Here is a 26127-nt window from a genome sequence, read left to right on the forward strand (position 1 = left end):
TGACTTCACTCTCTCTGTCTGTTCTCTTACTCTCACTCTGCAGAAAACAGAGGTGGTGGCTGAAAGAAAAAAAAATGGCGAGATATAGATACCGGAGGAATACGAGCAGGGTTCGTGCCAAAAAAAGGAAAGAGAGGGAGAGGAAACACAGGTGGGAATGATGAATAGAGCGACGAGAAAAAGAGGAGATGATAGATTGACGAGGGGAGAGGAGAAGTGGCAAATAGATGTGAGCGATGGTGGTGAAGAGGGAAGCAGACGAGCGGTGATAGCCCCTCCCATAATCCCACTGCACTTCAGCTGAACCTTCTCGGAGGAACACAGAGGGAGAAAAAAAAAAAAAGTCGCTTCCTGGTCTTCTTCTTCTTCTTCTTATCAAACACTCCCACTCCCTGTCTAATGTTTCACTTTCAGTCACTTCCCTCACTTCCTCTCCTCCTCCACCCACTGCATTAGCAGTAGAAACAATATACTTGAAATGATAGGAAAATCAAAAACTTCCCTATCCGTTCTATAGGGTAGACTGCTTGACAATACATAGAGCAGAAAATCCCACCGCAGAAATAATGCTATAACGAGGTAACAAGATGTCGATGATATAATCTCAAACACCAGATATTAGACCCATCCCCTGGAATGAGCAGTGAGAAACCCCTCAGCAACAAACTGTAACAGTGCAATCTGCTTCTTCTAGCGTTGCACACTACATCTAAGGATGGACTATGCAACTTTTTTTTCCCCACGATACCAAAACTCAGGGTATCAGCTGATACCAGCGCTGATTTTTTCCCACAGTGTAAAATCCGTAAACCCCTGTGAGGAAGTGATTCCGTACGATACAGATCACTTTTCAACTATAAGGGAAATGTTCACATACCAACATACTTTGCTAGGCTTGTGAAAATGTTATTTATGTTGTTTAGATGGTTTATGAACCCTGACAGCACTTGAGCTGCTGTGAGCAGCAGAGATAAGAACAAAAAGGATTTCCTCAGCGTAATCAGCACACGCTTCTACATCTATCTCTTTATCAAACCACTTCACCTGTGAGAGACTCCCTCTTTCTTCCCACAACAAAACTGACCTGTTGAACCCAGTATCTCCTCCAGTCCAGCAGTGTCTTTTTAACACCAGTGTCTGAGACATCATTGTTAAAAAGATAGAAGCTTGTTTCCTGAGCTGGTTTGTATAATTAGTTTCATTTATGCAGTTTCAAAATACAGAAAATGTTTATATCTTCTGTTTGACAAAATGATATGGAGTAAATCTTTGGTTATGTGAGCTAACCATGAAAGTCGTTGTCACACACTTCCATTTTCACAGTAAAGGCCTGTTACTTCTTCACATTAAGATGCAGCAGCTGTGGCTCAGGTAGAGTAGGTCATCCACTAATCACAGGGTTGGCAGATCAATCCCCAGCTCCTCCTGTCCACATGTCCAGGTGCACTCAGGCAAGACGCTGAACCCCAAATTGCTCCCAATGGCCAGGCCAGCATCTTGCACGGTCACTTTGTGTGGTGTATGAGTGCGTGTTTACCATTTATCAAAATGCATTTATTGTGAAGCACACGCAGGATGTGGTGGCGTAGTATCAGCAGTAGTTCAACACGCATTAGCTTATTGCTGTAAATAAACGGTGACAAACAGAAAAGTGTATTTAATGTGGATCAGTGACGTGACGTGATACACATTCCACTTAACAAAGTCAGTATGAGCACAATCACTGCTGGATCGTTTCAGTGCATCCTGAAATACAACAAAGACAAATAGAGACTAAAACTGGAACTATGCTTCTGCGAGCCTTCACAGAGAAGGGTGTTATGGGTAACAGACATTTCACACTGCCAGATTTGTAAGGATTTATACTGAAAAGATTATTTTTGATTATTTTCTGTTTGCAGCCTGTTTTTCAAATTCTGAATCTACTACTAGGAAGTGTTACGTTTAGGCTCAACAGAATATTTGATCTTGAAACATATTGAATTGATTTAAACCGGGACATGCATATCAATATTGACTAATATGAAAAAAATGATACAAATGTGTCTATACTGTGCAGACCTACATCTCTATTTTACTCTTCATCCTCCCCCTCTCCTCCTAAGTGTCTAACCTTCTCCCTCCTTAGCCTCTCTCTCTCTTTCCCACTCTGTATATAGAACAGGAAGTGGTATGTGGGTCAGAGCACATATGCCGAGATGTGCTCAGGGAGCAGAGAGTGGACATGCACACGTACACACACACACACACACACACACACACACAGGAAAGAAGATGTATGACTGTGTTGTTTTGCAACTGTAACATGTGAGTGTATGGGATTCATTGGTGCATGTGTGCATAAATCTCAAGCTTTTCCGATGCAACGTCTTCTGCTCAACTGTCATTCTTGGCAAGCATCCAGACAAACTCAGAGTGTTTATGTTAGAAAACTGGAAAAGCACCACTCTAAACATTTTGGAGGAAATCAACCACCATGTTTTGAATATTCCAAACATGTATTTCTCTTCAGTCATTCCATTTCATACACATATACAAATGTTCTCACTACTTCTTCATGTGCTCTCTTTAATCTCCATGGTAAGAAACAGATTTTTTTTTCCTGCAGGCAATAGTGAGAGGTACACTCCCAAACCCACATTGCCACTTTCAACATTTTAGTATCAACAAAACATCAGTCAGTCCACCACTTTGCTCCAAACTAAAGTGTCTCACCAACTATTGGATGGATTGCCATGAAATTTGGTACAAACATTTGTGTCACCCAGGATGAATTGTAATAACTTTGATGATCCCTTAACCTCTTCTATAGTGCCATCATCAGGTCAGAATTTTCATTTGTCCAATACTTTGGTTTATGACTGGATAGACACATAGATGGATAGACAGATACTTCATTAATCCCAAAGGGAAATTTAAAAACTGCTTTATGGCATCCCCATCGGCCTCAGCTGTACTTTGTGTTTAGTGCTAATTAGCAAATGTCAGCATGCTAACATGCTTAAACTAACCTGCTGATACCTGCTGAGCATCAGCATGTTAACATTGTCACTGTGAGCATGTTATGATGTTAGCATTTAGTACAGCCTCACAGATCAGCTAGCATCAGCTGTAGACTCTTCTTCTTTAAATTTGCCACCTAAACTTTCCTTTAATATACTCAACGAAGGTGGAAAATCATTTAAGCAGTATTTAAGCAATTACGAGCTGCTAAAACCTCCCATAGAAATCCACACTGATGGAAATTCTCTCAGCAATTAGCAGGTCCTAAAGGCAGGGAGATGGATCACATGACTAATCAATACCCAATATATGATTTATAACACCCACAGGTGTCTGAAGGAAATTTCTCAGATGTTCTTTCTTTCCTTCCTTTCTGTGCAAACTAATCCACACCGATTATGTTTAATAATGTGGTTTGGCTTGATCATCAAGGAGCAGACTGGATATCAACTGTGACTGTTCAAATTCCTATAATTTAATTAGTTACTGTAGTAGATCTTTAACAAGACCGTCACTCCCTGAGAAATCAAATATAAAGTGCTTTTCTTTAACAGACCTGGCTGTCACAATCCTTGTATCATTTGTTTGTACTGACTTTTAAGATGTGAATGGTTTTTTTTAATGGATTGATTCCCTGACAGACTCAAACTGCTGTGGTCATTCTTTCCTTGCGGGGTATGTCAGAGTGCAGCCGTAGGGAAATCGTGACGGGTGTGAAAAGGGCAAAAGAGTGCAGAGGAGGCGAATATTCAGTAGTCTAAAAATAAAATGCAGCCCTGAGGAAGAAAACCAAACACTGCTCAAAGTATGCTTCCAACATCAACTTTATCAACTTTCTCAAAAAGATGATTGTTTTTTTTAACACAGAAGTGATTTTACTTACAGAAGAGGTATTAAATTCATAATCTCAGGACATACTCAGGAACACAACACAACATACTCAGGAATACTGACACCAACTGTAGTCCTGTGAATGTCTCACCATGTTGTACTGTCATGCTTTGAGCACCTCAGCATCAATTACAGGAGGTATCTTTGACACATGGAGCATTTTAGTACATCTCTGTAATTCTGGATGGTAATTACAGCAACATCTTGTTCTAACTGGCTATAACCCCAGTGACCAATTATCTTACATACCCTGTCTTATAAACAGGATTTTACATGAATCATTTAAAGCTAAAACCAGTGGGGTCCGGTACAATCCTCTTCAGTTACTCAGATTAAAAGGATTTTTGTGTGATTGTCTTGATGATGCACTCATTCCTCTTCTGGGTGGGAAATGTTATGAGTGACCTCAAAGGTTTGTTTGTGAAAATTTTTCCTCAGTGTCTCATCCAGTTAAGCGTTCAATGATGAGCAACGCAAAAGGCAGGAAGGAAGCACTCGCTAAATATCATCAGCATCACTGTAGTTGAGACATAGTTTTATCAGACATTTCTGAATGTACACACACACACACACACACACACACACACACACACACACACACACAGAAACACAGGCAGCAATTGCACAGACAGAACAATCCTCTGGGTCCTTACTCAACTTTGTTAAAGCTGGTGAGGAAGCACCCATGGGCTCAAATACAAACAAACACACACACACACACACACACACACACACACACACACACACACACACACACACACACACACACACACAGTCTTCAGTTTAAGACTATTGGCTTAACTGCCCTCAGGAAATTGAAAATCTGTTCAAACACAAACCTGAAAACCTGAAAATGATGACAATTTTTGGAGAGAAAACACTGAGATTAGGCATTAAGGAGCCAATGGGAGGGAGGGGGGGCCTCCTCTTGAAACTGTTTGTTTTGGTGTTATATTTAAGGCTTGAGTAAAGAATTTGTGATGATTTAGGACGTCAGATGCAATGAAACAAAATTTGGGATCAATTCCAAATGTGCACAAGCTGCTCTTTTGCAGCAGTATGAGTCTGCTAACTGTTACAGCTGCAGCCGCTGTATTAGTCTCACCTCATGAATGTTTCATGCATCATGCTATACAGTATTACAACTGCAAGTATTGAAGTGGAAATATTTTAATACAGCTATGTAAAATTAAATAGGAACATCTCTCCAACAGGGTTTGCTTTATTTGCTTCAATTATGAAAGAAAAGAGAAGCTTTCTCACATTCAACAGAATTCAACAGCCCTGCAGTCCAGCAGCAGAGGCTACACTGCAGACAATGACAACGAAATATATATCGAGTATTAATTAGAGTTTACTGACCTCTGTGACATCCATGACCTTAATGGCCGCCAGTTGTCCCGTCTTGACATGTCGACCCTGGAGAAAAAAAACAGAAGAGAGATGAGGTGAGTCATTTAACAATCCATGTGTCTATTGTTCAAATATCAATAGCTCAGTAACAGGACAATTAAAACTGCAATATGGCAATAACAATGGATTTTTTCTAGCTTTGGTGAAAGCAGCCTAAATGAGCAATTTACAACACAGACAAGAGCATGGCTGTGCACATTGTTAGTGGGATAAAAACAGAGCTTCCCAGACGGTAGTTTCATAGGCTGAGTAAACATACAGGGTGATTCAGTTGAGTCATAAAAACAAAAAAACACATTCATAGCAAGTTATTTGCCTCTACAATAGAGTGGAGAATCTCATGTGCTGTTCCAAACCCTGAGTGTGTGAGAACAGACTGAACACACTGTTTTCTATGTGGAAAACAGGAATAGGATGTGAACCAAGACAAGGGGCAGAAATAAGTAGTATGCTACATACAATATGTGTGTAACTAGCCTGAAGCTGTACAATTTTGTGTGCATAATAATCCCATTTATTCATTCAGGTTTCTTCTAATTTCAGAGCAAATGTGACAACATACATGCGTGAGAGGCTAACTATGGCCTGTGGCCATATTACAATCACACAACTGCCATTTCTGAGGTTTTGTCATAAATATGAGATTGTAAATAACAGGTAGCATGTTTCTAGGGTATTTCCCTCAAATTAGCTACACCCAACAGGAAGGTTAATGCTAACAGTTATTAATGTTTGCTAAAAAGAGCCTAAAGCTGAGCAGAATAATCCCATTTTTGTTAAATTCAACCGAAATAAAAAAAGTAAAAGCAAGATGCAGGATGACATACATGAGGGTGTAAATGCTATAAAAGCTAGAAAGGAGCTTTATGCTAGTAGATTTGCGTGACAGAGGTTAACTAGCATGCAGCCATTTTGTTTGTATAATAGTTATATATGCGCTTTTTATGTGAACTCCAGACAAAAACATGGTTGGGAAGAGTGCCATGCAGGACACAATATTTTTTTTTCCCAAGAAGGTGAAGTCATGACCTGCCCTACTCTGCCTCTGATTCGCTTACCCTGATATTCTTACCCTAACCCTGACCAATCTCACTCCTCATGCCTAAACCTAAGGAGCTACAATGAGTCGTAAGCTAATATCAACTTAGAGTGTCAGGGGATTTTTTTTTTCTACCATTCAGCAATATATAGATCATTTAATTCAAGTGTTTCTTGTTTAAACTCCAGACAAAAATGACTAAGAATATGTAAAAAAGATACAGAATTATATACACAATGCACAAAAATAAGCCTAAATACAAATCAGTGTTAGCTCCAGCACTATCCCAAAATATAAAAATGGAGGCAAATGCAGCCAATGTGATGTTTCAGTGAAAACCTACACACAATTTTAGTATCTTACCACCACAGCACACATAATTCCAGCAAACATTGAGAAAATGTATTGCAAAATACCATTAACCTTTAGCATGACCACTTGTATGGCTAAACTCAGACTGTTGAAATGTCATGTTAGCTTTGGCTGAACTTTATAAGGTGTTGGGCTCATAGTGGAGAGCTAACGCTGCAGGGTCAGTATGAAAAGGAGAAGAATTACTGACTTCAGTAATTACAGACCTACTGTTCAAAAAACACCAGGGGAAGATGTAACAATACCCACAATAGACACCGTATGCTAACAGTACCGTCAGTGAGAAGCTAACTAACCTGCAACCATATTGTGGTTGTTATATACTCTTTATAGGGGTTTATTTTTGCAAAGAGAAACGAGACAACAGAGAACAAACAGAAAGGATACAGTATGACACATCTTTTGAACACAGTAAGAGTACAGACATACTGCTGTTAAAGCACACTTTTCTTGACAACAAGACCAGAATGTAAAGTTACATTTGTGAGTTAACAACAATCAAATGTTTTCACAGACAGAGGAAATATAAAGAGGACTTAAACAGAGAGCAAGTGTGTGTGTGTGCATGCATCTGTCTCTGTGTAAGTCTTTGCAATCCTTTGTGTTTGCATCATATATGTAGCGTACCTCTGTGCATGTGTGTCTGAACCACTACATGATCAAGTTTCCTTTGTGTGAAACAAGACTGCGACACCTGAGCCACCGGCCCCCGTCCCTGAATGAGTTGGCTCAGTCCACAGGCTGAGTGATGAGAGATTAACCCGTTTTGCTTTAGCCGAAGGGGACGTGTGAATGTGTGTGTGTGTGGAGGTGGGGTTGGCGAAAAGGTCAAGGCTGATTGAGAGAGCAAACTGCAAAGACGACAAGGAAGCAAATCTCTGCGGGTGCCCAACTGTGGGAACTTATAGTATGTGAAATAGAACGAAGGGGACAATATTGTAAAAAAAAAAAAAAACATGAGAGAATGAACTAAATAAAAGACAAAACCCATGATGTAACACCCAGGCAGAGAATGAAAGAAATTGTGGAAATGTTGCTTACCCAATAAGCTTCAACTCTTATGATCACAAGAATATTACTTTTTGACCACAGGGGGAAAACAAATTTTGTCTTGTGATCACAGGAAAATTATTTATAATCTAAACATAATAAGAGACTGCTTTCTTGTGGTCATGTAAAATTATCTCATAAGCATCTTAAACAGTGTAATACTGTAAGCAAAACTCTGAATCTGGCAGTATTGTACAAGGGAGATGAACGTTCATACTGTTGCTCGAGGGAGGGAGGGAGAGAGGGAGAAGAGCAAATACAAAACAAAGTGCAGATGGGCTAATGTTACATTGAACCATATCAGCCATAAAACACAAAAGGAGCGACGGTTAAGGGAGAGGACAAACTGGAACGAAGGGGAGAGGGAGGGAAAGATAAACAAAGCAATTTCAGTGTGGAGAGGAGACCGCAAATAACAAGCGATAACAGAATACCTTGGTGAGATAGCCATTTTAAAAACTAGGCAAGAAAAAGGCCTATTACAACAACAAAATGCGTATTTGTATGTGTGAACAGTATACAGTCAGCACTTTTTTGAACAGCCATTCAATTGCAAAACCACAATTGGAGAAACTGCTTTTGCAATGATGTGTATGTGTGTGTGTGTGTGTGAGTGCCTGAGGGTCTTTACGACTACTATTGACATGATTAGCCATCATTATGTATGCTGCAACATTAAAGTGAAGCAGACTAATCTGGTACCTTTATCTGGTAAAAGTGAGCAACTGAGTAAGGTTGAGGCGTCATAGCATTTTATCAATCTGCTTATTGAAAACAAGTTATTTCAAGTCCTTTGTTAAATTGATTTAGACTTTCTTTTAAGTTCCAAAAGTTCCAAATAACTCAATATGAAACTTAAAGACTCATAAACTGAAATTGCCAATGAATAGTTTTTACACAAACTCAGATGATTACATGTAATGTGAGTTAAAAGGGTTGATCAGATTGATGAATCCAGTGAATCATCACCCAACTCAGCAGCACAACTCACAGCTCACTGTTGTTGGTTTTATTACAAGTTTGCTGTTTGGTTCAGTCTCATGCTCTCATTAGCCTGAGGCAGCCTTTTTCAACAAACAAGCCCTGATAAAAACTCCACTGTACACTACCTAGCTGGTGAAGAAAAATGAGCATTTAGCAGCTAAAGAGATAGATATTTCTCAAGAGTTGGCAGAGACCAGAACTAAAAGGAGATTGAATATTGGATTAACATTCATTGGGTGGACACAAACACAACTCCAAATGCTAATGTGGCTACATGTCTGCTAGATGTGTAGATAGTCAATAGTTTGCTAACTTGGTAGCCATAACAACTTTTATAAGGTGAAAATATGCATGTAAGCCTGTTTTGGAGTACTTCTGAGCCCAAGAGGCGCCAAAAAACAGTAACGTATTGTGCACTATTTTGGCTAACTGAGAACATGACTGTTTTGTTCATCGCTCTATGCTGCTATAAAAGATAATTTGTGTACTTTACCAACTTGGAGCTACATCCAAATTGACCTGAAGCTCAATCCTACATCTGGTCAAAATCTTCTTCTGTGGAGAATTCATAGAAATGTAGTGAACTATTGTGTGTACGCGTGCGTGTGTGTGTGTGTTTTAAGTATGCGGTGGTTGTGTGCTTTTCAGCCACAGCAGGCTAACACATGCCGGCCTCCATCAGCCTCCATTAAACTCCAGCATCCATCATACTGTAGCACTGCTGAGTAATCTGTTTCTAACTCACGCCACACACACACACACACACACACACACACACACACACACACACACACACACACACACACACACACACACACACAGATGGTATCTCTGACGTACTCACCACTTACATTCACACACACAAGAAATTTATGAACCCAAACATTTCCCCTGGCTTACTGTCTGCTCAGTCTGACCCAGCTCTCGGTTTGAGAATTTGAATTTTCATTTCCTTGATGACGGCCTGTTTAGCAGTGCGTGTGTGTGTGTGTGTGTGTGTGTGTGCGTGTGTGTGTGTGTGCTGGGAATGTGTGGAGGGAAGGTACCGATATGTTTCAGCTGATGATGCAGTTTTGTGATAGCTTAAGAATGTGTGTTAATTGGATTTATTCATCACAACACACACACACACACTTTTCACATTACTCACAAACACTCACCACGAGGCTAGCTAACTATACTGTATAGGAGCTGCTGTATGGCCACCAGTGATGTCATGACAAACACTGATGAATGAACATCTTTACACACATTCACACACAGATGTGTCTCTTTCCTTCCTGAGGTTTAGATTGAGAAGAGTCCTTGAAGTGAAAACAAACCACTCGTGACTGGCATCCAACTAATGTGTGTCTGTGTATAAAGTTGGAAGTGTCTGACAGTCTTGTCTTTGTGTTTGACTTTTTATAGGAGAGCTTCAGTGTGATTCGATTTTTCTTAAATTATAAACAGTTCTCATGTGTCTGTATGCGTGCGCGTGTCTGAGTGTATGCGTCTCCTCTCCGTGTGAGAAAGGTGACCTCAGAACACAAACAGACTGTAATAATTACAAAATCCCCCCAACCGCCAATGCACTCAGACAGGCGCACAACGGTTAATAGATGACATCATCTTCTCTGGTTCTTTTGTTCAGAAAAGACACACACACACACACACCTGGCCAATATGGACACATAAAAGAGAGGACAAAGACAGAGGGACGGGCAGTCTGTCAGAAGAGCAGAAATTATTCAGCTGCCGTAGCTTTTAGTCGTTTCAAGGAAGATTCCAGGTTATTTTTTTTAAAACATGGGTTTTAATTTCACAGTTCTGCTCATTATTTCTATCAACAATAACATTTAACTCATCAAGTTAATTACTAAGATCTGGAGACATCACTCAGTGTCCAACAGGGCGGGAAGACGAGCATTCAGACTATCGCAGGTTGTAAACAAACCATTAGTTTAGCCATATTTTATCTAAACCAACATTGCGGTCAGAAACCTTCGAAGATAAATTCGAGGTGTCACAAGATGATTAATAGCACAAAACTGCTTCTACAACATAAACTATTATTTGGAGGTGAAACAGAAACTGACTGCACCTTAAATGTTGGTAAAAATCATGTAATCATATAAATGCATAGCAAAACACACAAACAGTACTGAACAACAGTTAGTATGACAGGCCAAAGTTGAGCCAAGAAGTCAGTCTGTAAAATCTAATTTCAAATGTTTCAAGGGAACAGAGTGTGTAGTCATTTTCACATTTTCCTTTTATTCTCTTCCAAATATGTTTTGATAAAACTAGAAGTTGTTTGCAACCAGTTGGATAGTCTGAATGCTAATTTTCCTGTCTTGGTGGACTGCTTGTAGCAATGCAACTGTATTACCAAACCATTAATTTTACTAATATCTAAGCCATGTCCATGGATTTTCACCACATTCGATTTTAAGATAGATTAGGTATCTTCTTAATGGGAAATAAAGCATTCAAATCAATGTGATAAACTTCCCGTCCACACTAAGCCAAAAAATGATTTTCCCCAGTTAAAATCTGGTGACAAATTCAGACCTCAGGAGTTTCATGTCTCCTGAACAGCAGATACTGACTCACGAGTGATGAGTGAACCTCAAATGACTCCTCAACTCTTCCACCTCAACCATTCTCAACCACTCTCAACCACTCTCAACCACGGTCACTGAAGCCACATTACATGATTTATAGTAAATCATATAAAAGTCATCATGGAAATAAAAGCATCTGTACTTCTATTACACTACATCAGCATGACTGCTATTTGGAAGATCTAAGAGATTTAAAACTTCAATAAATCCGTCATTGAACTTTTTTTTCAAAGACCCTTTATAACCATGAATATAGATAATGCAGTTATTGAAACTCTGTTAAAACTTCCCAGCTGACTCCATGCTCCGTTCAAACATGATGTAATCCTTTCGTCATCCGACTCTCCCATGACTAGCACCATGATCCATCTCCACCATCCTATGTCAAGTCTTTGTGTGGGATGTCTGGACCAGAATTTCTCTTATCATAGAAAAGCCTGGAGGGCCTGGGAGGTAAGAGGCCAACTGTGTTGGTTTCAGTGCAGAGCTTTCAGGCTCACATGCTCACCACATTTTTCAGACGCCCTCAAGGCAAGTTAAAATTTGTGGGAAAAGCTTTGTCTGAGAAGAAAATGAACCCTTACATTTGGGCTCATGGCCATGGTTACTGTATTTATCTTTATATTTAGCAAAGATTCAATAAACATTATACTCTTGTCAGGCTAGAAACAGCATTTAGTCCACCGTGGGAGACCAATACTCCCACCATGGACTAAATGTCCAAATGTTTGTGAAATGATTTCAGTGTAAACAGCACATAAACCTTAACAATACTCCACCTATGTTTCCATCATTATCCAAAATTTGTAACAGAAAAGTACTGTTCAAATCAAAGACCTTCGTTTTAAATTCATTTTTGTCAATGGACCCATTGTGTCAGCAGTATTTTAAATTAAGGATTAAAGAAATATGACTTATTTCAATATATGTACAAAGACAATAAATTTATTTTCCAGGTTGATGCATCTCCATCCCATTATAGACAGTAAGCAGTTGATCATAAATCAGCATAACTAATAAATGGATGTGAGCCTAAAAATGTAAAGTCTTAACCAAAGCACAGAGCAAACTAATGCTCAGTCAGCAGACTCTGAGCTTGAAAAGGTCACATGTGTAGCTGCTGATGAACCGATTCACTTTGGGAGCATTTTACTTTACAGACCCTGCTTTGGTTTTAGGGCTTTTCTGACTCACCCGTCTCCTCCCTCAGCAGCCAACACTCACTTTAATCAGCTGCTGTTTGCCAACACTGCCGGTCTGTCGCTCCCCACAGACCACCAGCTCAACTGATGTCATTTAGTTTTTTTTTTTTTTTTACACTCACATTTATCATCAACTGCTGACTGGAGATTTTTATTTTGCTGAGCTGACCAGGTGAACATTTAATGAATTAGTCTGAGAGTTAAAGGTACAATATTTAATAATTATTGTCTAATAATATCTGTGAAAAACTTTGACCACAATGAAGACAACTGGCTGAAAACCACATTTCCCATCATCCCTGTTGCTTTGTGTCCAAAAACATGTTGGAACATAACAAAAATTTTAACAAGCTAATTAGCCTACAATTAAATCCTTAAACCTCATTTTATATGAATAACCTCCAAATCTACCACTTGGCTGACATACACCTTACACCTGTTTCTAATACTAATCAATCAATGTTTTCTTGATACTAATGCAGTCATTTTACATTTTCTGTGTTGTTTTAAGATTTTTTTAATGGAGCTTTTTATATATTAATATTGGCAATCTGGATCTATTGCTTTTGATACTTGAGGCATTTTGGATACATAAATTAAACACATTATCACCACATGGACTGAATGAAGAGCTAGACTTGAGTAGTTTCATTGCAAGCTAAGTTTAACTGTTATAATTTAGCGTTGATACAATTTGTTGGAAATTATACTGGAACATTATTTTGTTTGTTTGTTTGGCTTGATTGGTTTGTTTGATTTAACCACAAGATTGTGCCATAATGTGTAACCCAAACACAGGTAACAATACAGGTGACACAGATGATGGTTCGATTACTGAATGATGTAAATTATGAAGCCTTGTGTGATATTTGAAAATGTATAAAAGGTGGTTTTCAACTCATTATTCCTGTTGGGCCCCTGATGGAGGCGTTGTTGAAACATCAGGCTTTGATTCAGCACAATGCTGTTTGAATAAAGAAGTTGATGAAACTAGCAAGTCTATGTGCGCTCCTCTACCTTCAAAGAGTGAAATATTGGACTCAAATTCCTCAAGTGGCCAGATCCACAACTCCAAATGAACGCTCATGTTGCTCCATGTCGAATGAATGTGTAAGTAGACAACTGTTGCCAACCTTTTCAGGTGATAACATGTCAATGTTGTGTTTATATCTTGTCCCCCAAGTGGCCAATAAATATATGAATATGGCTTTGAAATTAATGAATGAAAGAATTTTTCAATCTGCCAGATGTCACCAGAAGCTCTACACGCGTTGACTCTGGATTAATGCACAGTCTTCCTTTTTTGTGCTGTAAAGCAATTAAAGCACAGATGCTGAGAGTCTGCGCAGTTAAGATCTTATTTGTTTATGGTAATGATATGCTACTGTCTCTAGATAAATACTGGTGGTAAAATACTACACGCTAGACCTTTAACCAACGCTCACCAGCCTCTAACGTGCTGCCTGTGGCACATTTGCAACCATTTGTTTACATGCTGACAGCTTTACAGGCTCTTCTTACAAAAACACATTTGCAACAACTTGAAAAAATAAAATCATAACGACAGTAATTGAGCCTAAACAAGATTAACACATCTGACATTTAGAAAAGCCTCAGTCACGTCCTGACCACCTTTAAAGCTTCCTTCACTCTGATCACTCCTCTCTCCAATCAGAACCCATCAAGGAAGCAGACAACAGTTTTAATGAGGTCCCTTACTCAGACGACTGGGAGCTGACCCCAGAGTTCATAAGGTATACCCCCCGCCCCATGTTCCTTCAGCTGCTGTGACCTTTGACCTTAAGCTTTGAGGGGGAAGGGATGAGAGGAGTGATCTGGGTTTCTCATTAAAGTGGAAGAGACAGAAGCAGAACTTCAGTGCTGATCTGTGGTCAGTTTCCTTGCTTCATGTTGAGGGGATCAGAGAAAAGTCTGATTTGTTGTGCAGTAAACTAGTGTTTTGCAACAATGAAAATAAGATCCAATAAACCAGAATTATCCTTTAATGTGCCAACACTGAACTGCAGATTGTTTCAGCACGTTTTTGTTGGGCTTTTTATGCCTTTTTTTGAAAGTGGACACTAGAGAGGGGGACAATGACATGCAACAAAGTCCCCCCTCCGTAATCAAACCTGCCAATCACGTCACATAACAGCACTAGTTGATACTTTATTTCCATGTTCATATTCTCATTTTCCTGCTCTGCTTTCTCACTTTTGTCACTGCAGTGTCGCCACAGAAGACAATTAAACTCAATTAAATGTTGGCCAGCAACACCTCCTCCTACTTGTTAAACATATATATTTTTGGTATGGTTCTTTTCTTTTCAAGGCCTTGAAATCTTTTTTCCATACTTTTCCAGGCTGCTGCCAGAAAACACGGGGAGTCTGGAGAAAGACGGTAAGTGGGATGAGCAAAGATGAGCAGGAGAACAAGGAGAGGAAGGAGGTTGAGTGTCAGAGGGTTTAAAGAGGAGGAGGAAGAAGAAGCTGGGACGACAATATGAGTGTACGTATGTGTGTATGTGTGTGTGTGTGTGTGTGTGTGTGTGTGTGTGTGTGGAAGATGGAAGCCAGATAGGACTAAGACGAGGGAAGAAGGGAACTGCATGACTTCCCCCCAAGGAAATGCCAGGGGAGTGGAGTCATCCTGGACCAACACACACGCACACACACACATGCACACACGAGAAGAGAGTTTCTCACGCATATATGTGCCATCTTAAACAGGTAATATATAGTTTCACATAATAATCTGTTATCAACACAACCACATAGTTCGTATATAGACTAAATCTGGACAAATGCCCAGCTCTGTTGTGTGTGTGTGTGTGTGTGTGTGTGTGTGTGTGTGTGTGTGTGTGTGTGTATGTGTGTGTGTGGTTGTGTGTGATTTTTGGGACAAGGCGTTCTTTATTGCACCCCTCTGGGTTTTGGGGCATACGTAGACAAGGAGCCAGGTGCAAGCTTTGGTAAACACACTCACATTCACACACACATAGGCACACACACACACTTCCTATTTCTGCAGCTCAGCAAGTGTGAAAACTATCCCGCTAACAAGTCTTTATTGATTGAACCAATGATGCGAGTAGTTATGAAAATGCCGCAAATCACGGTTGTAATGATTGGATTCCACGCCTCGGGGTGTTTTCACATGCTGAACAGCATATGTAAGCAGCACACACACATAGAGAAAAACAAAAAGTGACATGGTCCAGAGGAGGAATTCAAATATTTCTGGCTCCAGATGAGCAGACAGACAGCTGTTGCTGCTGCTGCTGCTGAACTCTCTGTACATCCTGTCACACATCAGCAACAACAACAGCAAAGGCAGCGTGTCTAAGTTACAACCAGTTACGCAGACTTTGCAGTATCATCTGATATTCACTATAAAAAAACACTTAACTTTATTGTTGGGTGATAAAGAGCCTGCAGAAATGGCCTCATTGATTGGAATTACCCCAATCTTTCTCTTTTTCAAGAGGCCATATTGCAGGGACTCAATTTTCCTCCATTTATCTTGTGTGTTTCTTAGAAAGAGTCAGCACATGGTCGTCACGCAAGCGGTTTGCAGGCACAAACGGCTGTTAGCCATCAAAAACAATTCCACTAGTCAGACAGAAAATAGCGACTATATTTCTACCAGTTCTGGGATAAATCTAGTACTGTAACTAACGGTTATTTCCACTAGACTGAGAAAGCTACTCATTGGTTGTGAGTGTGCAGGTTCATGGACATGGACACAGAGAGATTCTCCAACACAGAGTTAGCTGAAATAAAATAATCATCATCAACACAACTGAATCTATGAAGTTTAGTTATCACACATTTAACCACCCCTGCAGCTCCTACAGAGTCGCTCATTCGCTGCTGATGCATGATTGGCTGCATGGTATGACGTGACACCACGCAGACAAACCAGACACGTGATTTATGCTGATGTGATGCTTTCTGACAACACATGCAAGAAAACACAGTTAATGTAAAAAGCTTGTAGTGTTGTCAAGTTTAAGAATGTAGTATTTTTTAATCAAGAGAGACAACAGTTTTATAAAAAAAATTGAGGAATTAGGAGTGACAGTGAATACAGTATAAATATCCTCAAGAAAAAGAGCTGTTAGTATGTCTTTGAGGCTTTATGGTGTTTACAGTTGGACTATGGTAATAAATGTGGATTTCATATCTCTTTTTTTAGCCTCAGGGGGTTAAAGTATGTCAGTGAAGATAAAAAATAAGGAACAACCTTCAGTCCAATGAAACACAACACTGACTATGGTCTGAAAAGTTACCATAACATTAAATCAACACCTTATCTGGCATAACGTGAACGAAACCAAATCAAAAAGCCTGTAAAAATTTTATTTTTATTTTTCCAAATTCAAATAAACTTTACTGAGAGTTTAATGGGAAAGAGTGGAAGCGGTTAAGTTCAAGGCACATTTTAGGGTGAAATTCATTAGTGAGTTTCTGTTGCTACTTTGCTCGGAGCGAGTGTTCAAACATGGAGCTGTGTGTAAGCAGACCAGGAAAAACAGCCTCGCTCAATAGAGAGACACAGAGAAACGCTGGTCAATTATAAATCTATATTGATCGCTGTGGTGCAGAGAAAAAAACGGAGGGAGTATCACCTGCTTCGCTACACTAATAAGGACCACGAACAATACAAACATCTACGGAAAGATCGCTCTGGAATTTCTGATTTTGTTGTTGATATTAACACTTATTATTCAGAATTTTAATTTCAGATACCCAACATATCTAAAGAGGACAAAGGTCAAAGAATCAAACAGAGAAAGAGAGAGGAGAGACAGGTAGTTAAAGAGAGAGACAGGCAGCGTTGCATAGCTGCTGTAACTAGATCTAGTAGTAGTAAGGGGGCGACATTCTGTGCAACTTTCCATAACGTAATGGGCTATCACCCCATTTTTAGACACACAGGGAGGACTGACCGTCAGTGAAATGGATATCACTCCTAACCAGGCCGACAAACCACAACATCAGGGCTTTTCCAAAGTCAGTGGAGGCAGCTGGGGAAACGCTGAGTCCCTCGAAAGACTGACCCGACATACAAACAGCTTCTGTCCGAGAGATTCACTTTGAGCTAGACCCCAAAACAGACCGAGCCAAAAGCAGTAAGCCAAGATTTGTTCCCTGTGACCACATGAAAATATTGTTGGGAGATAGCTGCACAGTTGAGTAGATCTTCCAAATATTAATTCTACATCTACTCCAGCATGTTGTCATGTTAAAGATCTTGAAAAGCTTAAGCCAGCAGTGTGAGATCCAGATGAGATTAACAATGGTAATAAATAAAAAAATACACAGCTTTATGTTGCAGCTTATTCTTTTTCACACCTCAAGCCAAAGTTGAAATTGGCAAAGCCAAGAGGAGGTGCCAGTGCATTCCCTGAGTGTAAAGTCCGAGGACGACCAGACACGAGACGACCAGACGTCCTCTCACTGTTCCTTTCATCATGACATTCCTACCTCAGTCCTCTGAGCCGGGAGGATCAGCAGGGAAAACACAACAAGACGGTGGAGACAAAGGCAGGCAGAAAGACATCAGAGACAAAAGAGGTGGAATGGGAGAAGAGAGAAAGAAAGGCAGGCAGATGAAGGCAATTCTCTGGTCTATTTGGTCCAAATAGGGGACAAGTTCTTGTTTTGGTTTCATCTGCTGTTTCACAAAAGTAAGACATATTTTATCAACCAAAGGAGCAGTCAGCCCCTATGGTTGAACTGACAGCAAACCACCTGTAGAGTCTGTCTGGACAAAACCCTGAGATGCTTTGTTCAGGTTTACTGATCTCGATGAACAGATATCTGCATATGAACACAGAATCTGTAGGCAAGGGACAAGATTTTGCTACTGGAAGCTTTCTGGTTTCCGTTTGTAGTCTGAGTAGTATTGACCAATCATGTTTAAGCAGGCTTTGGTTGCATGCAGGTAAACGGTCCATGTGGAGAGCAGAAGAGGCAGTAAGCATTGTCCGAAATGGAATCTTGGAACCCATCATCTATCATCTGACGAGGATTTAGCTTTTTATTAGCTTTTTTTAAATTTATCTGCATTCATATGCATATATGTGTTATACAGATTGGCCAAAATGTCGTCTAGACCATCTCGAATTGCTCATCGGATTGTAAACAACTGGTGCACAGAAGGGGAAGTCCTGGCCCAGATTTCCGTTATCCGTTACACCGGAAGCCCAGAAATATTGGCCGTTGGCTTTATTGTGTGTGGTCACATATTCTAAACAAAGTTAATCGAAAGTCCATGTTCTACACTTGGAATAAAAAGGCCTTCAGTGACAAGATAAAACCAGGAAGGGGAGTGCAGGCTATCTTTATCATCCCACTGCTTCCTTTCTTCACCGGCTCCAGGTCTGAAGCCTCTGGACGGAGCCCAGATGAAGCGGCTGAGTACACAAGAGGAATTAGCTTGCTGTCGGACGCCATTACCCCTGTTGTTACTGAGATACGGCGTTGGCTCCGCCTCCACGCGCTGTCCTCCCTCATCCAGAGAAGACACAGTCAAGCGGCTGCTGGAAGCTCATTATTCTCTCTCAGAGGCTCATTAGTGTTGATCTTGGCTGACTGGGGTTTGCAGAGATATGAATCAGGGAGTAGTACACTATTAAACAAATCCTGTTAGAGAGGCCTGCTTGGAGGCTTGGGATGGAGCTAGATGAAGTGATAGAGCAGTGTTTGGAGGAAAGAGGCTACTCACCAGAAGATCCTGGTTGATGCAGCTTGACTGTTTCTTGGGTCTATTTATAGGCCATAATGAATATCAAAAAAAACTAATTGATAGTCGAGCAAAAACTGTTCTTCTCTTAAAAAAACTGCACTACTATTAGCACAGCTCCACACGGGCACCTATTCACACACTGCATGTTAACTGTATATGTAGTTTTATGTGAATTTGAATGTTGTCTCCACCATCTGTCATTCAGACTTTGGTGGCAGTGACTTAATGGATTCAGGTCAGTTGCTCTAAAAATAACAGTTAGCCTAAAGTTATATTCTTACACCTTTGTGGTCCATTTTCCCCAATAACTGTCACGAGCCACTCTCGGTATAGTCAGGCCAGAGGTGATGTCGTGATGTCTGTAAAATGTCTGTAAAACTTCTCCTACCCTTATTCATCTCATCAAGTATTGTTTCAAAGCTCTATAACCACAACAACTGTCCTTGGTTAAAATGAAGAACCCCAGAAGAAGAGAGGAAAAGATGGTGTCCTACATCTCCAAACACTCTGGAGTTGGACACAGGTAATGTCAAGAGAGCATCTGTTTTTATCCCATGGCTGGCTCACTGCCCTCAGCAGCTCCCTCGGTGACCCACAACTCCCACACACTATCTTATCTCCTGCCCTTCTTAACAAAACCTCCACCCACCAGTTCAACATCAGACGAGAGCCCATGACTGTTTACCTCCCGCTTATAAACAGGAGCCTGAGTTCACTGGAGGGACGCTCAGAACTGCTGATTGTGAGCGATTGTACACTAAGTATTTTCACATAGCTTGTGTCAACAGGGTTATAAAGGGGTTTTCACATCTCCCACATCTTGTGGTGAATGAGAAAAAAAAAATCTAGTGAGCAAAGACAGGTGAAAATCTGATTCATCATGACTCACCATTAACAAAAATCTCCACAGACTCCGCTTTATATCAAACAGCACATTCGCTGTCTATTGCTGCAGCTTTGTGTAGGCATCAGCAGCTTAAAATATTAATTTCTTTAGCGTAGTTTGGGGATTTAAATCCTCTCATGACCCACTGTGGGCTCCCAGCCTAATTGCTTAAAAACACATTTCCACAGTGTAAATTATGTGAGTGCAAATAAGCAGCGAAACAGAGGAAAAGATCCCAGTCTGAGCATTGCTGAGGCAAGGCTGACTAATCCACGGGGGCCCCAAGCTGCTTAAATTCAACCTGGAAACCAATGCTGAGCTTAATTAGAGCGGGGCCATGCCAGGCTACAGTGCTAACTCAATTAGCTTGTTAGCCGAGGTTGTCTGTGTTTTTAGCCTCTCTGCCCTCTCAAATGAGTGGGGAGCGCTAACGGCTAAGCTACCACCCAAATCTTTATTTATTAGAGATCAGCAATGTAGTCAGATAAACTGATAGTGTTATGAGCTTAATGATGGAGGGATATCTTTCCTCATAGGGCATTAAACTATATAATGATTAAATCAAATAATGTGAAAGAGATTTAAAAAACCTTGGGCAAGATACCAACCTGCCAAATGCAGAATGGAGCAGTCGCTCATCTACAGACTATTTAGAGGTGAATGTGGTGAAGCAACTCATTAAGCACCAGCGGATAATAATATCTGTGACTGATTATGCTACAACATCAAATATGGCTGCTCATGTTACTATTAATCTGTAAAACACTATGTGCTAGAGGGCTAGAGACTTCAAGGGTCCAACATTTTGGATAGATCAGAAATAGATAAAAACCTACCCAAATCTCATCTCTGTAAATTCATTTTCAAATAAATGGACTGCATCCAAAAGGCACCCAAGGACAGTCAGCCCTGGTCCCAAACAGACACGAGGATAATCAGACCTGATCTGAAAAGAGTAGCAATGCATCCAATTTTTCCCCTGTGCTTCAGAGAAACATTTTTTTAATTTTTATATAATATATATATACAAAGTAAACACATAGCCTAAAGGTTAACCATTAAAAAAAGATGAAATGGAGAAATTTGTAAAAAGCAACACAAATGCCTAAAACTGAATATAAAGAAGAGTTTTTAATGATGATGCTGTCTCACATGTAACACTTGAGGTTAAAACACCAGAACTATCTCTGAAACAAATCAATCAAATCACAAATCGTCTAGCAAAGCGAGTATCGGCCTCCACACGTCACACAGTCAGCTGCACGTCTCCATGTGAGGAGGGAAGCAGAGAGGAAGTGCAGCATGTGTGCGCGGTCGGCCATGTCAGACACTGCTCGTTTTGATGACACGCGTGTGCTGTGGAGATCAGCTGTGTGTCCGCACGGCCCTGTCAGTCTGTGTTGTGTGAAAGAGGCCGGTGGCCTATTTAGCTCGGTCCAGCTATAGAGGGACACAGACCTGCTCTGCTCTGCACGATGACGGTGGCTTATTAGGAAAAACTGAAATTGAAGAATAGAGCGGTACATGTGTTCATGTGCACACTGTCAGGATTTATAATCATGCAAAAGTGTGGAAAAGAAGCAGAAATGTTCCAAACTGAATCCAACATCAACATCTTAAATAGCATTTATTTGTCCATCACACATGACCGGGTAAAGCCAAACACTGGCAGGGTTTTAGGTCAACAATTCAACTGTCTGTAAATAAAAACAGTATCATAAAATACCAATATGACTTATATTATAAGATATAATAATATAATAAGAAATTTGAAGTTAGGTTGGTCATTTTCTAAACATTTCTAAATGTATGAAAATAAAAATCAAGACATAATTGATGATAAAAATAATGACGGTGGGCTAGATAACTGTGTGTGTGTGTGTGTGTGTGTGTGTGTGTGTGTGTGTGTGTGTGTGTGTGTGTGTGTGTGTGCATTTTTTCCATCTTTCAATATAACTCCTTTTGTATTTACAAATGTGCTGCAGGACATTTGTAAAAGTACTTCTGTGTGTGGGCGCACGTGTGTGTGTGTAATAATGCTTCAGCGGCTCCAACAGTTGCAGCACCGTACATTACATCACCATGGAAACAGAGCAAATGGTGACACTGGGAAGGCAACAATGTGTTTAAAGCAGGGATCAAAGGTCAGGCACACCATCTTCTGAGTCTATATCACCCATACAGAAACATCAAAGACTGGAACAGGTAGAAGCACCTACACACCAAGAATACCGACTGTATGCATGATTACATATATCACGTGAGCACTATGTGTGTGTATTTTCATGTATTTCATTTTGATTTCTGTGTTTGTCTTACAAAGACGATGAGATGCAACATACATACACTGGAGTGAAAACATTAGAGCTGCTTACAATATCTGGTTTCCTAAAATTCATGAATGATCGAAGTTTGAAAATCAGTGATAGTTTTATTGGTCTGAGTTTTGATAACTTCCAAATGGTACAGAATGAAGTCAACAGATGTTCCTTAAGGCTGTAAACCTAATAAGATTTTTACTTAGAATATGAGTACTCTGTTTTACACTGGTGTTTGGTATACAATGGTTTGACAGAATGAGCTAATAAGACACAAAGAGATTTTTTGATTCATGTTATATTCTTTTAGTTTCCAAAAAATGTACACAAAAACCACACCAAGAAAGCCATGGAGGAGCTAAATTTATTGGTATCTGAGGTTTGTTTTAATTATGGATCTCGTCATCAGCTGTTTAACATATCGATCAACACATATGGTCAAGGAGCAACATCCGCCCTGAAGTCTGATTATCCGGTCTGGCCCAATAAACAGCATTTATGATATTACTAGCTAAACCTGAAATGTGTCTCCATTGAGCTACAACCTGCTCTGTGTAGCTATTTGATGATGAGAGTAGAGTAGGTGTACAGCAGCAGCATGTAGTGTTATCTTACAGGCTGTTAGTAGGACTGGATGTAACCTTCAGCAGACATGCCTTATCAATTAGCCTTATTAGCTTATTAAAAGTAACAGAAGTATGTTATTAGATGTTCACTGTCCATGCATACATGCTCTTTGTCCTGCTTCACATTCATAGTTGCATAAATCTTCAGTAACGCTGTCCGCTTCTGTGCAGCTTTACAAGAGAAGTTGAGGATATTTTCGGAAAAAAGACTCAAACTGACAATCCTCTTGTCTCCAACAGCCCAGCAGTGTGGAAATCAATGGTAAACAATATCACACACAAAGACGGAGAGAATAAAAAAAGACAGGAAGTGAGTAGGAAGAGGAAGTTTCCCCTTCAGTGTGTATTACATAGAGGCATCTGACTGAGTGAAACAGCTAGGCCCACTTCCAAACCACATCCCGGCTCCCTTGATGATTCGGCTGTTTCTTAGACGGTGCATAAGGTTCTGCAGTGTTTGGTGTGCAGGAAGAACTGGCAGATAAACAAAATCCTCTGAGGAAGAAAGGAGGGAGGAGATCTTCAAAGAGTGCAAAACTGTGCCAAGCTTTTCTGAAAAAGGCCAAGGAAAAACGATCGCTCCTCTCGTGAATCCTCTTCCTCTCCCTCTCGTCCTGCTCTGTCATTTAAAGCAAAAGTCGGCACCGCGTTCACCTCTACAGCTTCCCCACAGGATGATTTGTAGTCATGCACATCTCCATTTCTGCCTTGCTTCAGACAGGAAGCGACTGCCAGACAGACAGCCAAAGTCACAGGAAATGGGTATTGGTATGGGATATGACACTTCCATGGAGACGACGTGGATGATTTGGTGTTTTTAAGTCAGTGACATCTCTGTACATTGATTTCTGTGAGGTTCCAACCAGGGATGCTAACTACACCCTCCATTTTCAGACACAAGGGCAGGGCGATATCCAAACCACTGGAACTTTCTACACAGGCATTTTTATCACCTCTTCAAAGGCCTGGGAGGGTAATGAGGAGGTTTTTTGGGTGGGGGGGGGTGGGGGGGGTAGCTCTGGTAAATATAGGGCCCTGTGATGGCAAGGAGTGAGGTCTGAAGGAGGTTTCACATTCACAGCGGGCCGTAATAAAAGAGAGTGTCTCTTTTTTCAGCACAGGGAAGGGTGAGGCGCACTTAATTAAGACAGAGATGTTTTAACCGCCAGTGAAAACACACAGCTGAAAAAAGAAAAGCAGGGCGGCGGGCGGGCGGGCAGGAAGAGAGGGGAAATTTTAGAAAGAGGATAGGATAACACTGGGTCTCTGTTGTATGAGAGATCTTCCGTTGCTCTGTTCAGTTTGGACAGAAACTAACACAGAGATGATAAAATCCTCAAAGGGGCGTACAGAAACATCTCATCTCAAAAGTGAAAGAGAGGAATACAGTTTCAATTTACAGGTGATGACTTCAACAATTAAAGAGTAAAATTACATATAGTATATCCCTTTAGATATCCAAGTACTGCAGCTGAAAACTAGTAAACACCTGGACAGATGAACTGAGTTCAGCTTAGTTCTGAGTCTGACATTCAAACTGTTTTTTCTTTGGGGTTTCTTAACCTTTATTTATTCAGGGAAGTTTCATTGAGAGGCAGCCTCTCTTTTGCAGGAACGCCCTGATCACACTTACACAGTTGCACATTCATACCTGGAAGCTGCCCAGTACAACCACAGTCTGACCTGCTGGCAACTGAGCAGCTCCACTGGAGCAGCTGGAGTTAAGGGCCTTGCTCAAGGGCACTTCAGTGGTGTTAATATAATCACAACCCGATTTATCCTGCTGATTGAACCGATAACCTTCCGATCACAAGCTCGCTTCCCTAACCTTTAGGCCACCACTTCCCCAAGAGAAGCAGATATTGTACAAAAAAAACTGACTGCAGTAAAATATCTTACAGAAGCAGGAAGTGAGATTTTCCCGCCTCCATATTACCAGGATGAGCCAATCTGACTTCTTCTCTCTCTTTCGATACCTCAGCTCAGAATAAGCTCTTGCCGATAATTGTGATCACTTTTTCCAAAAAGTTACATTTTGGCAGCTTGCCATGACTGAATGAATGTAACCGATTGTGAAAACACTAAGGGACTGATAATGCAACTGTATTTAATGTGGATCTGACATATCTGGCTGATACCTGAGCCGCTTAATAGGGTCCGTAGCCGCCTTGAATTCTGTGAACTTGAAAGGAATCAAGCCTCAATACTTTTTGGCACTGACAAAAATGTGTCTGTAGTATCAAAAACGGTCAACAACTGAAAACTGGCATCAAATGTAATCAGATGTCTAATCTTGTTTATTTATCCTTTGATCAGATAGTTCCTGATTCAAGTCGGTTTTGCCAATTTTTATTCAGGAAAAATTCTTATACAGCTGTTTGTATCTATGAGAGATATTTAACATTTGACAACATGAACATTTTTAGAAAAAAAGACCAAAACTCTGCTATTAGCACCGGTATCATAACAATTACAAACAATATCCAGCCTTGGGCCTAAAAATGATAAGAGAAAATGATTTACTATCCTGATGGCACACAAGCAAGTAAAGTTTGGAGCCACAGCAAGAGATAATACTAGTAGTATAGTACTGTAGCTGTCTGTTCAGGATGAGCCAAACAAACCTGTGTGAGTCCACTGCTGCTGCCTTTTCATTTTATTTTTAAATGTGGAAGACAGTGCTGACTATGTTGGAGCTCTGAGCAAACAGACACAAAGAGGGTTTTCTGCTCGGTGGTCCTTGTGACAGCCATTACGAAGGGCAGCCATTAAGACGTTGAAGGTCACAGTAATAACGCTGTGTAATTTCTCTCTTTAAAGTGCCCCCACATACCAACATGTCAGCAAAGATTTAAATAAAGAACCTCTTACTGCTGTCCAACCATCCCACCTTAACTGCAAGTTGGCGTACATAATTTCACTGAAAATACATGTAATCTCTCCTGTCAACATCATTTTCCGTAAATCAACTCGCTACATGACAA

The 26127-nt window shown here is 40.4% G+C and overlaps 1 protein-coding gene across 9 annotated transcripts in view; it reads right to left on the minus strand.

The window, feature by feature from the left end:
* The window catches only part of map4k4 (mitogen-activated protein kinase kinase kinase kinase 4), a 95049-nt gene that overhangs the window by 45653 nt on the left and 23269 nt on the right, over positions 1-26127 (minus strand). For all 9 annotated transcript variants that reach the window (XM_067604390.1, XM_067604392.1, XM_067604397.1 and 6 more), the window contains exon 3: positions 5257-5313. In XM_067604390.1, the coding sequence (XP_067460491.1) occupies positions 5257-5313 (57 nt within the window). The remainder of the gene's footprint in view (positions 1-5256; positions 5314-26127) is intronic.

Source organism: Thunnus thynnus, chromosome 11 (assembly GCF_963924715.1).
Source record: "Thunnus thynnus chromosome 11, fThuThy2.1, whole genome shotgun sequence".
NCBI classification, from domain to species: Eukaryota; Metazoa; Chordata; class Actinopteri; order Scombriformes; family Scombridae; genus Thunnus; species Thunnus thynnus.